Source organism: Pangasianodon hypophthalmus, chromosome 28 (assembly GCF_027358585.1).
Source record: "Pangasianodon hypophthalmus isolate fPanHyp1 chromosome 28, fPanHyp1.pri, whole genome shotgun sequence".
Classification (NCBI taxonomy): Eukaryota; Metazoa; Chordata; class Actinopteri; order Siluriformes; family Pangasiidae; genus Pangasianodon; species Pangasianodon hypophthalmus.
In genome coordinates this window covers 11,302,055-11,316,259 of record NC_069737.1, presented here as the reverse complement: position 1 = coordinate 11,316,259, position 14,205 = coordinate 11,302,055, and the positions used below count along the sequence as shown (strand labels likewise).

General features: G+C 38.9%; 1 protein-coding gene across 1 annotated transcript in view; it reads left to right on the top strand.

The window, feature by feature from the left end:
• thbs2a (thrombospondin 2a) overlaps positions 1-14,205 on the top strand; it is a 39,633-nt gene that overhangs the window by 2,357 nt on the left and 23,071 nt on the right. The window contains exons 5-13 of the mRNA XM_026943022.3: positions 1,176-1,260; positions 3,325-3,518; positions 4,575-4,715; positions 4,803-4,896; positions 5,620-5,790; positions 9,109-9,285; positions 10,174-10,347; positions 10,712-10,839; positions 11,099-11,251. Of these exons, the coding sequence (XP_026798823.1) occupies positions 1,176-1,260; positions 3,325-3,518; positions 4,575-4,715; positions 4,803-4,896; positions 5,620-5,790; positions 9,109-9,285; positions 10,174-10,347; positions 10,712-10,839; positions 11,099-11,251 (1,317 nt within the window). The remainder of the gene's footprint in view (positions 1-1,175; positions 1,261-3,324; positions 3,519-4,574; positions 4,716-4,802; positions 4,897-5,619; positions 5,791-9,108; positions 9,286-10,173; positions 10,348-10,711; positions 10,840-11,098; positions 11,252-14,205) is intronic.

Sequence of the window (14,205 nt, the reverse complement as noted above, 5' to 3'; positions counted from 1 at the left end):
TGTGTGATATGCTATCTTCAGATCCCTCCACAGATATTCTATAGAGTTTGAGTCTGGGCTTTGAGTAGGCCCAGAGCCACTGCAGTGTTGCCTTGGCTGTATGCTTAATAGATTGTCATGCTGAAAGGTGCATCTTCACCCCAGTCTGAGGTCATGTGCTCTCTGGAACAGGTTTTCTTCAAGAACCTCTCTGTATTTGGCCCCATTCATCCTTCCCTCAATTCTGACCAGTCTCCCCATTCCTGCCTCATCGAAGTACCCCCATAGCATGATGCTGGCACCACCATGCTTCACTGTAGGTATGGTATTACCAATTTATTAGCAGTAACTGGTTTTCACCAGATGTAGCTCACAAAGTACGATTTTTGTCTCATCAGACTAGAGAATGTTTTTCCTCATCGTCTCAGAGTCTTTTAAGTTCCTGCCTTTTACTCAGGAGTGGCCTCCATCTAGTCACTCTACCATAAAGGCCTGATTGATGGAGTATTTCTGAGGTGGTTGTTCTTCCAGCAGGTTGTCCCATCTCTGTGGAGGACTTCTGAAGCTCTGTTAGAGTGGCAATTAGGATCTTGGTCAGCTCTCTAACCCCTGTAATTGTAATTGTGGGACCTTATACACACAATTTGACTGCAGTGAAGTTCTAGAGACAAATGATAAACAAAGCATATGAGAATGCACATGAGCTTAATTCAAAGTGCTTTAGTCAAAAGCCTGAATACTTAGCCAAATGAGATATTTCAGTTTCTGATTGTTAATACAGTTGCAAGAATTTCTAAAAATATGTATTTGATTTGTGATTGTGGATTATTGTGTGTAGACTAATGGCCAAAAAAAGTACATTTAATGCCCTGAGTACTTTTTGAACCCACTGTAACTAAAGATTGCATATTCACTTACCAGCATTGACTAAGTGTTGCTCAGTTGCTCACAACATTATCTCATGATCTTACAATTGCGAGTGGTTTTTGCTCCATTCATACTCATCTGTTTCAGGCAATTCTGCTACAGTATGTGCTTTGAATTTTCTGTTCAGAATGTCTGACAGATTGTATTTGTAGAGAATGTATTATATTTTTCTGTACTTAAAAGACTGGCTAATAGTAATTTAGCAGAAAAGAATGGAGAATATTGGTATAATAGATTACCCCAGTACTAACACTTCTGACATCTTGCAGGGTTTGTTGCAGAATGTTTGTTTCATCTTTGATACACCCATTGAAGATATTCTGAGAAAAAAGGGCTGTGAGATTTCCAACCCGGGTAAGAATGGAGTAACCATGCCTAAAAGATAAAAGAAAAGTTAATGAGACTAACCATAAGGAAATGTTTATTAGAGTAAGTTAATATGAGGTTGTTTGCATAATATTGATTTCCTTCAAGATTTTTGGGCATTTAAACAGCCAATAACTGTTTGATCAAGGGAAATGATCAAGTGCTGCATAATTCCATTACTATTATCATGCAGTTTTCTTTGGTTGTTTTTGCTGGAGATGTCAACTCATGCTAAAATTGCATTAGTTGTTTAATTTTTTTTTGTTGTTGGAATGTTTCCATTCTGAATCTTATGGGCATTTGCAAAAGTGGGTCACAAGCCTGTGGATCAGCCTGTATTAAATCAAGTTTATTGGAATTGACAATGGCTGTGGACTACACTGAGGTCAGGATGCACATATTATAAAGAAGTTTTAAAGAAGGGTTTTATTCCAAAGATTTATATAACAGTTATGTGCTATGGCCATTTGGGGGAAAATCCGCCTAATACTGCAGAGTTAAGATTCCTTTTACTTACCCTTTATACATGCACACAGATAAACACACGTGCAGTGAGATCATGAATTGGCAGACGCCATGCTAAGACGTTACACTGGGAAGTATGCCTTGTGGTCCTTTGCTAACACGTGGAGCAGGCCAGGAAAGTCCATACACTCAGCTAAATCAATACCATTTGGATTGACCGTCCTTTTTGTCCACAAACCAAGCATCATCTGACATGGATTTAATTTCCTTTTAATGAAATTTAGAAGGTCTTACCATGACTACATGGAGAACTTGTACATGGGAGGTGTTTATGTCAATAGTACAGTTATATGTGGTTAACTTAGTATTGAATGTCTCTTTGCATTGAACGTTTAAAGTAACTGTGACTTCTAGTTTCACACTGCTAAATATATAGATGTGAAGATTTCCTAAACCTTTGCGTGCTAAACTGGACCATTGCAGGTACCTTGCAATGGTCCAGTTTAGCAGTGCCATGTCAGACTGTGAACCGGAATGACTGATAATGGTCTGTCAGTGTTTCTCAAAGATGAACACTAATCTCCACAACATGTGCATTTTTTTTCTTTAATTGTCTTTATTTAAGTATTTTAGCACCCTGTATACACACCATAATAACAAGCCTTGTGTTCAGATATATATTTAGGAGAGCCTTCTTCATATAAACATGTCTTTCAAGCATAGGAGACTTTGAGTACCTGCATAAACGAGCCATAAACACAAAGACAGCTGTGCTCACAAATACACAAACATACATATATATATATATATATATATATATATATATATATATATATATATATATATATATATATATATATATATATATTCTCTTATAGAAAGCATTATTTTCAGAGGAAATGGTTGCAGCTCTGGACCAACCTGACTGTGTGAAGTTTCCTGTTTTCCATTTATCTTGGATTGTTTTCCCAAATAATGCAAGTCTTGGACAAATGATCATAATTCCCTTGCTTTTTCGTATTCTTCATCTCTTGGGCCAGGCCTTGGGTCTCTTGATTAATTTAAAAATGTTGTTTCTATGTAGCTTCTACAGAATATTTATCATGTATACGTTGGAGGGGAAAAGGAGTAATAAATCTGGGAGACTGACTTATTTCCAAATATTGTCATGGTGTTTATTTTGGTACTTTCAAATCTTCATTTGTAAATTCTGCACTGTCATTCTAGCATCTGCATTTACCAAGCAACATTGCTGATTTTTAGGTCTAGATTTGCACTGCCTAATGGAAAAATATGGTTTCCACCCATCTACCTAAGTGACACATGTGCCTTCCAAGAGTTTGTGAAAGAGTGATCACATTACAAAATTTTATTTCCTCTCCTATGGTGACATATCAATATATAATTCTTAAATCCATAGTTGTGAAATGCACATAATTTCCAAATAGTTCTGAACCTTAACCTATTTATTATGTCCATATATATCTATCTATCTTTCTGTCTGACTATCTGTCTGTCTGTCTATCTATCTATCTTGATAAAATTATATAACTATATATATTTGTGTTTAAATTGGAAATCTCTCAGATGATGTGCACATGGTGAGCGAGGGTGAATACATGATGGAAGTCAGTCCAGCCATCTCCACTAACTTTATCAGGCAAAATATGGAGAAAATGGACACATGTGAGCACTCCTGTGAGCAGCTCAGCTCCATGTTGCAGGAGCTCAAAGGACTCCGCATAGTGGTCGGAAACCTAATGGATGGCCTACAGAAAGTGGTAAGCTGCAGTGTTTTGTATGGACAAATCATACTAACAATCTAATAAGTTTTTTCCTGGTGTTTACTGGATACAGACACAGACATACTTTAAAATGTTTTAAATACTTACATATAGTTATGACCATTAAAATTGAAATATTAATATTGAATTTGATTAGTTCTGTATGGGTTAATGGAACAGTCATAAATTTACTGGGTGCAGAGAACAAAACCACTCATTAAACTTCACCCAGAAATGACTCCTGGCATGTGTAAACATAAATATGTTAATCTGCTTTTATTCAAAGTATCACTGAACAGTACTTGTGGTTAACTAAACTTAAATAATAGAATTCCAGCAGCAGTTGGGTTTTTATGATTCATTTCATCAGGACAGGGTAAGTGTTCCCTTGTTTGTGAGTGGGAGCCGAGACATGTCTGGCTGTGTTTAAACATCACTCTCTTTTTTCCTTTGGGAGCATCCCAGCAGTGAAAGAGTTTTGGCACGATCTCTGGGAAATTCAGCTGCTGCTGAACACACTTGGTCCCTGAGGCTCTTGCAGACCAAGTGGTGTGCCACTTTGTGGATTCACACCACTCTCTGTCTTTCCCTCTCTCTCTGTCATTCTCTTTCTAACACACACACACACTCAGAAACACATGCTGTTAATTTCCTAAGTCTTTTTCCACACAATTACACACACATGCCTGTTTTGGCATATACTCACTCATAAACCTGTGTCTGTCACTGAGTAAATAGCAGATTAGGAGTGGATATTACAAACAGCATCTCTCTGATTATTCATGTCTCTCAGTCTTTTATTCCTCTATTAATCACATATTCTGTATATACAAATGTGTCACAGAAATATATAATGCCCATTAGATTCCTCCATTATCAGTTACCATGGAAATAACTTAGCTTCCCTATTTGTGGGGACCTTATATACTACAGAACTGTTTAGTCAGATATTTCTCACTGTAATTAGCTGTAAATCCAGTCACATAGCCACATTTCACTGTTTTTATCAGAAACATTTTGGTTTCTATGCTGTCATACTTGTCTGTCTTTCAGAGTCAGGAGAACACAGTCATAAAGAAAGCCCTGGGCAACATTAAGAATATCAAACATAACCGTATGTGCTGGCAAGATGGCCGCTTGTTCGAGGATAAAGAAGACTGGGTGGTGGATAGCTGCACCAAATGCACTTGTCAGGTAGAAGACATAGATGAAGGAGATTTGGGTAATATAGGCTTTAAATGTCAGTGTTCCCCTTTATTAGCCCTTCTTTTTTGTTGGTAGGAGTCAAAGATTGTGTGCCACCAGATTACTTGTCCTCCTGTAGCCTGTGCCATTCCAGTTTTCCTGGATGGAGAGTGCTGTCCAATGTGTCTACGTGAGTAGAATTATTTTTGATAAGGCAGACACAGAACACAGCACAGATATGAATCTGTTTCCTTTCACAATATGAGGTAGGCCTTCAGTATACCAACAGTACCATCTGTTCAGACTAGAGTGTGAAATTGAAGAGATTAAGTCAGCTGCCAGGTTGTCATGTTGGCACAGCAGATAGTGTTGCCACCTCACAGCTCCAGGATCCTGGATTTGATCCTGAGCTTGGGTTACCTTCTGTATGGAGCCTCACATGTTCTCCACATGCTCCTACGGGTCCTCCGGTTTCCTCCCAGCATCCAAAACATGCAGGTAGGTGGATTGCCTGAGATAAATTGTCCCTAGGTCTGAATGAGTGTGTGAATGTGTGTGAATGGTGCCCTGTGATGGACTGTGATGTGGACTCCCTCGTCTTCTGCCCAGTGTTAAGAGGATAGGCTCCGGATACATCATGACCCTGACCAGGATAAAGTGGCTACTGAAGATGAATGAATGAAGGAAGTTAGCTACCATGCATGTATGGTTGGAAACAAACTGAGATGTTATCCAGAGTATATCTGAGCCAACAGAGTGTGTGCAGATCAGTTATATAACTCTGCAGAGGGTGTGGTGAGGTCAACATTATCCACCCTCTGCCTGGGTTTGGTTGCAATAATAGTTATACTGTTATCAGGAGCTGAAAAAACTTAATGGACTTGTATTGTTAATTGTGTTTGACTGTTTACAGCTAAGGACAGTGAGGATGGCTGGTCACCCTGGTCTGAGTGGACAGAATGCACAGTCACATGTGGAACGGGCACCCAGCAGAGAGGCAGGTCATGTGATGCGACCAGCAACCCCTGTAGTGGTCCTTCTATCCAGACGCGCACATGTAGCTTGGCTAAATGTGACAGTAGAGGTGAGACATTAAGTACATAAGTACAACATTACTACTTACGGCTTTACTGAAGATTGCAGATATATGCAGACTGGTATTGATGCATCCATAATACTTTGCATATTCCATTTCCACATTCCAGTCACTCAACCAGACAGCTGATTGTCATTGTTTAATCAGGCTGGTTAAAACACTGTTAGGTAGGTAGGAATATAAAACATCAGTGTAGCTCACTGTTTCAATGCCAATGGTTGTGCTAATGGGTCATTTCCTTATTATCTGTGTTTTAATACTGACTTGATTGATAGAACTGATTCTAGAATAGAACTGGTATTTTTTCTTCACATGCACTGTATTTAGTTGTGCATCCTCTGCACGTTTTAAACCTGCTAAATTGACTAAATACTTTGGTGTGTAACACAACATAGGCGATATACACAGATCAACCTTAACAATAAAACCACCTGCTTAATATTGTGTAGGTCCCCCTGCCAAAACAGCTCTGATCCATCGAGGCATGGACTCCACAAGATCTCTGTGTGGTGGTATCTGGCACCAAGACTTTAGCAGCAGATCCTTTAAGTCCTGTAAGTTGTGAGGTGGAGCCTCCATGGATCGGACTTGTTTGTCCAGCACATCCCACAGATGCTCAATAGGATTGAGATCTGGGGAATTTGGAGGCCAAGTCAACACCTTGAACTCTTTGTCACGTTCCTCAAACCATTCCTGAACAATTTTTGCAGTGTGGCAGGGCGCGTTACTCTGCTGAAAGAGGTCACTGCCATTAGGGAATTCCGTTGCCATGAAGAGGTGTACTTGGTCTGCAACAATGTTTAGGTAGGTGGTACATGTCAAAGTAACAGCCACATGAATGCCAGGACCCAAGGTTTCCGAGCAGAACGTTGCCCAGAGCATCACACTGCCTCCGCAGGCTTGCCTTTTTCCCATAGTGCATCCTGGAGGCATCTCTTCCTCAGCTAAGTGACACACATGTACCCGGCCATCCACATGATTTAAACGAATACATGATTCATCGGACCAGGCCACCTTCTTCCATTGCTCCATGGTCCAGTTCTGATGCTCACATGCCCATTGTAGGTACTTTTGTCAGCGGACAGGGGTCAGCATGGGCACTCTGACTGGTCTGCAGCTACAGAGCCCCATACACAGCAAGCTGCAATGCAATGTGTGTTCTGACACATTTCTATCATAGCCAGCATGAACTTTTTCAGCAATTTGTGCTACAGTAGCTCTTCTGTGGGATCGGACCAAATGGGCTAGGCTACGCTCCCCACATGCACCACTGAGCCTTGGGCTCCCATGACCTTTTCATCGGTTCACCAGTTGTCCTTCTTTGGACCATTTTTGGTAGGCACTAACCACTGTACCGGGGAACACCCTACAAAACCTGCCATTTGGGCGATGCTCTGAACCAGTCTTCTAGCCATCACAATTTGGCTCTTGACAAAGTTGCTCAGATCTTTACACTTGCAGATTTTTCCTGCTTTCATAACATCAACTTTGAAAACTGACTGTTCATTTGCTGCCTAATATATCCCACCCCTTGACAGGTGCCACTGTAATGAGATAATCAATGTGATTCACTTCACCTGTCAGTGGTTTTATTGTTATGGTTGACTGATGTATAAATATACACACAAGTGTACAAAAGTATGTAAAGCAATGCTGTAAAGCAAATATTTTTCAAAAATTCTGCAATTAAATGTTTTCTACATTAAAAAAAAGTTTCCCTAAAAAGCAGTAAACACCATATAACACATATAACACGGTTGGCATGACAACCCTTTACATGACAACCCTTTAAAAATGCATCAGTAATCTCACGTACATTTTGTGCTGGTAATTCTTTCTATGACTCTTGGAGAATCAGCCACAGTTCTTCTGGAGACTTTGACTATCACACTTGCATCTGTGTTTGCGTTTAATACCTGACAGCCAGCATTTATTTTTTGTCTGAGAAGCGATGTATATAATATGTTACCTTCCTTACCTTCTCCTTCTTTATTTTTTTGCAACATTTAATTTTTGATGGAAAAAAGTAATGTTTGGAGATCTGAAATGTTTTTTTTTTTTTTTTTTTGGTGAGCCAATAATGCAGAAATCATAAACATCTAAGGCAAAATTAATATTAAAAAAAAAAATTTGAGTACCTAACACTTTTGCACAGCACTGTATATATTTCCATTAGGCTCTACAGAGGATCACATGTTACTAAGGATTTTTTTTCAACAAGAGGAAAGACCAACTCTTCCTTCACAGACTTAACATGCCACCTGTCTGGCTTCAGCAGAAAAAAACCCTCCTTTCTCATAAAGCACATATGTCATAATCATGTCAATAAAATGTAAGTGTAAATCACAAAAGTTCTCAATGACTAAACAGACAATTGCTACAGTTGCCTTGTTTTCCTACAGCTCATGCTCTTAGCACAGATCTGTTAATTCCTTGTACATGAAATTTGTGATTGTGTAACAAAGTACTCACATCCACAGCTGATGATGACTTTCAATAAAAATTTAAAATCAGAGACTGTGAGATGCATGTTGCAAATACACTGAATTAAGGTTCCTGAAATAATTTCTGTGTTGACTTGTATGTATGTTCAACTCATTATTTTAGTGAAATATTCATTTATGGACATCAAATGGACTTCATCTGCTGGCAGTGGCAAACCACTATATTGTCATGACACCATCAATCTTTACAAGAGCACCTGTTGTAGTCTTGTTTTGTCCAAATATGGCAATGGTGTGTATATCTGATAAGTTTGGTTTTGGTCTGACTCCAACCCATGATGCCAACACATAGGCTACTTCTTATGTACAACCCTACCAAACAATTTAATAGTTGATTTTGAAACTTGAAAACTTTTTTTTTTTTTTTGCCTACTTCACCACACTCAATTTTTTTCAATTTTTTTTTTTTTCAATTTTAATGCAGGCTGTATGCTTGTGTCCTATTCCTGGTAAACTATTGAAACTTTTTAGTATAGAATTAATTCTGCTATATTTCTATCTGCTTGTGAAATTTTATATTAATTACCTGCCACGTGCAGCTTACTAATCTTTTCTCTCTTTTATGTTGAAAACTCTTTGTCTCTTCCCCCTGTTCAACCTCATGTTTATACACCAGAGGAACAGGAAATGGTCAAAGACAAAAATAGGGCTGGCTCTTAAGTATAAAAAACAGATGTGAGAACTGCCTTTAATTAAATTCTCCAAAACATTTGGCAGGTCATATTTCAGTTTACATGCTATAATAAGTGTGTACTGGATTGTCTAATGTATTGAAAATAATAAATGCCACATTGGTTGTCAGTTCATCAGGATGGAGGATGGAGCCTCTGGTCTCCTTGGTCATCCTGTTCAGTAACATGTGGTGAAGGCCAGATTACCAGAATCCGCCACTGCAACTCACCAGTGCCCCAGTTGGGGGGGAAGGACTGCGAAGGAAGTGGCAGAGAGACGCAACGTTGTGATACCAAGCCCTGCCCTAGTGAGTGACCGCATTCACACTTCTTATGTTTCATATGATCTGGCTTTATATATTCCATGAAGTTGAATTCAACTTGAATTCAGCTGTCTGTTGAGAACTGCATGGAAACTAGCTTTGATTCATTTTTGGTGAGCTCTTCCTTTGCATTTAACTCCTGACATCTGAAAAATGGTCAATATGTTGAGTGATTCACTGATTAAAATAATGATACTTTCATATGGAGATCATATAAAATATTGCCATATATATGTATATGACTAGACGTACACTATATGACCAAATGTATGTGGACACCTGACCATGACACCCATATGTAGGCCTTCCCCAAACTGTTGCCACAAAGTTCCAAGCAACAATTATCTAGAATGTCTTTGTATGATGTAGCTTTAAGCTTTCCCCTTTGCTGGAACTAAGAGGCCTACCCCAAACCTGCTCCAGCATGACAATGTCCTTGTGCAAAAAGGTAGAACCATAAAGACATGGTTTGCCAAGGTTGTGTGGAAAAACTTGAGTGGCCTGCACCAAACCCTGACTTCAACTCTGCTGAGCACGTTTGGGATGAATTGGAACACTGACTGTGCACCAGGACTTCTTGTCCGACATCAGTGCCTGACTTCACTAATGATCTTGTGGCTGCATGGGCACAAATCCCCACAACCATGTGCCAAAATCTAGTGGAAAGACTTCGTAACAGCAAAGGGGTACTAAATCTGTAAAGGAATGGTCAACATGCACATAAGAGTATGATGGTCAAGTGTCTACATAATTTGTCAATTACTACTACTAGACATTGAAACTGACCTGGAAGACTGAAAACTCTCACAGACATACATACACATAAACTACTACATTATTAAGGAACAATTTTTTGACCTGACATGCTTGCAGTTGATGGAAGATGGGGACCATGGTCCCCCTGGGCTATATGCTCAGCAACATGTGGTGGAGGAGTGCGGAGTCGAATACGTGTGTGTAATAGCCCTTGGCCACAGCATGGAGGAAAAGGGTGCTCAGGAGAAGCTGAGCACACAGGGACATGCAACAAGCAGGACTGCCCTGCTGGTAAGTTGATGGTGGTTACTTCTGTTTGCTATCTAGCTTATCCTGACACTGCTCCTGTTGTTATCTGTAGTCGTTTTGTACAATCCAATTACCTGCACTGTGCTATGCATTTATTGTATGTTTCACATATTCCTGTCATACACTGTTCAGACTATTTACACTTTAGGTAGTCTGAAAAAAGGTATTGTATGTTAAATCATATTCTTGGAAGCATGGTTTTCTGATTTCATCTTACTATGTGAATATATATTGATATATGACAATAAAATTCATTTATGTTATTTTTGATGTCTGCTCTTCTAATGCATTAAAAAAAAAAGGTTTTGGGTCATTTTTTCTTTCTTTTTGTTTCTCTCTTTATCAGATGGCTGTCTGTCCAATCCCTGCTTTGGAGGGGTGGAATGCACCAGCACACCTGATGGCTCATGGGAATGTGGTCCCTGCCCCGTTGGTTTCCAGGGCAATGGAACATTTTGTGAGGATGTCAATGAGGTAAGGCAGGAGACAAAGGAAACTGGAAAGAATATGCCAATGCAATCAGTATGGAGTGAAAGGCCCTGCAATTTTCCAGAATGCTCATATCAGTACGCTTTCATAAATAGTCTGTTCTTTTCAGGATTTTAACGAAGTGATGAGTGCAACAATATGCCTACAAATAATGTCACACTGTTGTATTATTTTGTTCAAAATATTCCTAATTTCACTGGCATCTCCATGTGTGTTTGTGTGGGTGTGTGTGTTTCATCCGTAGTGTGATCTGGTGCCGGATTTGTGCTTTAAAGTCAGTGGGAAACAGCGCTGCATGAACACTGACCCAGGATTCCACTGCCTTCCTTGTCCTCCTCGTTACAAAGGCAACCAGCCCTTTGGCATGGGAGTGGAAGTAGCCAGGAACAGTAAGCAGGTTAGGAAAACCATGGCACCATTGTATAGTGGTAGTAATTGGACTTTCAATTCAGGTGACTGTACTCGTTTTAGAGTCTTCAATTTCCACACACATGAGAGGATAAGCTGTTAAAAGTACTCAAGTAAGAGAAGAAACAGGCCAAATCATGCATCTTTTCACACTACTAATATGTCATATTTTCACTTCCCCATAATTACCATCCTTTGCTAAATTGTCCATTATTTGTAGTATGGTTATAGCCTTTCTAAGTTCCTAGCCTTCCAACACACTCAGTAATATTTAGTATACAATTAGTATACAACTGTGAAAAAGTAATGATTGCTCATTAGCGATCTAATTATAAATCTACTTATGGGCTTCTTTAAAGCTGCTTTCTGACAATATCTATACAAATAACAATGAATTACCTGAAAGATATTTAAGGAAGATGGAAGATATTTAAAAAATGAGCAAGCTCATACTTGTGGGATAAACCTCAGTGGCTTTCCTGTGAATAACAAGAAGGCAACAAGAGACCTACCTCACCATTTTTATAGACAGTAGGTTAAAATGAACTTTTAATAATCCAGACCCAAATGTTTACCATTGCTAATACAACTCAAAGCAAAAAGAAGTATGCATTTGAAATGCAAAGACTTGGAAAAAATGAGGGGAGGAGGCAAATTTTCAGGCAAATTTTCCAATTTGGATTAAACTTAGGTTAACTGAATAGTGCAGACAATTGACTGCTAACGTAACAGTATGCTGTTCATTCATTACCTCATTCATTTTCTGTAATTGCTTTATCATGGTCACAGTTTTGCAATTTGCTGAACAGTACAGACTACTGAACTATTCCATTTACATTGCTATACATGTTTGGCTATGTGAGGAAGTATTCAAAGTTGAGATTACAGTTTACAGCTGAATATGTTGTTTTATATGGTTTATTTTCAGAAACAAATCCTCTTTTTTTTACTCTCGTGGCCCATGATCTATTAGTAAACTACTACACTACACTCCCTCCTTGAGCACTACTTTGGTTCAAAAGTGGCGCCAATAAGTCTGGATAATCATCCTTTACAGTGGTTGTCAAATAGGGGAGAGTGGGGTAAGGTGAAACAGGGGTCTGTTGGAACATTATCAGTTGCTCCAATCAGCAAAAAGACAGTTGTGACACTCTGCACATGTTCAGTAGCTTCTTCTGCCTTCCTGTAAAAGAACAGCAACTTAATCACAGCTCTGAAGATTTACTCTCAAAAGTCCTATTTGAGGTATAAAAGTAATTTTCTTTGGAGAACATTTTGACCAGTTGATCAGTTAATATGATTGATAGATGATGGTTAGCTAGCATATCAGGTTTTGTGATGGTTGACAGTGTGGGGTCAGCTGAAACAGTGTTATTTAGTGATATTTAACAAAACAATAGAGATTCATAAATGCAAAATCTAAAACTCAATGTAAAATAGCAAGCCAGGGTCAATACATATATATACCTCGGGCTAGACAGGGAGATCCAAAGAATAGGAAGAAGCTGGGCACAGGTCAGAACATCATAAACATAGACAAATTGCCAAATGGGAGATCAAAGAAACAAAGCAAGGTCATACACATAGATCAAGGTAGAATTCAACTGCTCAGAACTTACATGATTTAGAACAAACAGCAAGACTTTGTGATCTGTGTTTGAGTCTATGTGCATTCTATCCACCTTATTTTGCAATGGAGAAGTAAATAATACCTCATATTTCCTCTTTTTGTGTGAGATATCTGGTTCAATTCGCAAGTGCTTGCTTACAAATGTAGTAAAGTAACAAACGTACTTTGAGTTAATGCTGTTATTTGTTATGATGATGCCATTCTTCTTCTTTTGCTGCCATAAAACAAATTGTGCAAACCAAACCGTAAGTCTTACAGATATGAAACTTGGTCAGTAGGTAGCATGCCCTCTCGCAATTCAGGTAAGCAAGATGGGCCCAACTGGCCTAATGGCCTAATTGTCAATAGATAGTGCGGTCTCCCACTACTCAAGTAGGCGAGATGGGCCCGATTTGAACTGTGAGTCTTACATACAAAATTCTTTTTTTCCACTGATTTCCTGGGTTCTCCCAAACAAAAAAGTCTCAAGAACCATTTAGCTCCACCCATGTAGATTTTTTGCTACTTTGCATAATATGTGAAATGTACATTTTTGTGAACTAGTCAACCAGTTGTGGCTCATGAGTGCTTTCTTGGATTCATATGAAACTTGAAAGGTTTGGGGCATAGGTAGGGGGTAGGTGACCCACTAGTAACTGATCCAATCTCACTCACAAAGTTCTGAGTATGTCTGCAAAGGTTGGGGTGTGATCATCAAAAGAGGGCACTCTTAATAGCTCTTTCTCAGGAACCAAAAGTCCAAATTGAGCTCAGATTTTGTGTGCTGCATCGAACTGCTAATCTGTAATTGGATTTTTAAATCATCACTGAATTACTTCAAAAATATGGCCACCTTCAGCCACTCAATTTTCAGCAGGCATTTCACACAGACAGCATTGAGCTATTGTCATACTTCGTAAGTATGTTCATCTATGGTCTCTTTTTTGATCTATGTATCTTGGCAAGAACTGGCCACCGAGGGCGCTATTTGCGAGAAGTGCTTGTACCCTGCAGATATAGCAACCTCTTGCAGCTATATTTATTAGTTTTTTTTCTGTTAAGGTGACCTGAGTGGCATGAACAGCTTACTCATGCCTGAAGTCACACAGGTTTCCTTAAATAAAAATGGCTCATTAACTGCAATAATGCACAGTACTTTAACATTTGATTCCTAAGTACATTTCCAAGTATTTTTGTATTTTAACTCAAGAAGAGATATATAAAGTGAAATCCTTTACTTTTATTCAGGTAGAAGATTTTTTTTTGCATTAGCTGCTAATTCTGATCTAAGAGAGTAGCTATTTGACCATGCAAGCTACTATTATGAACAGACA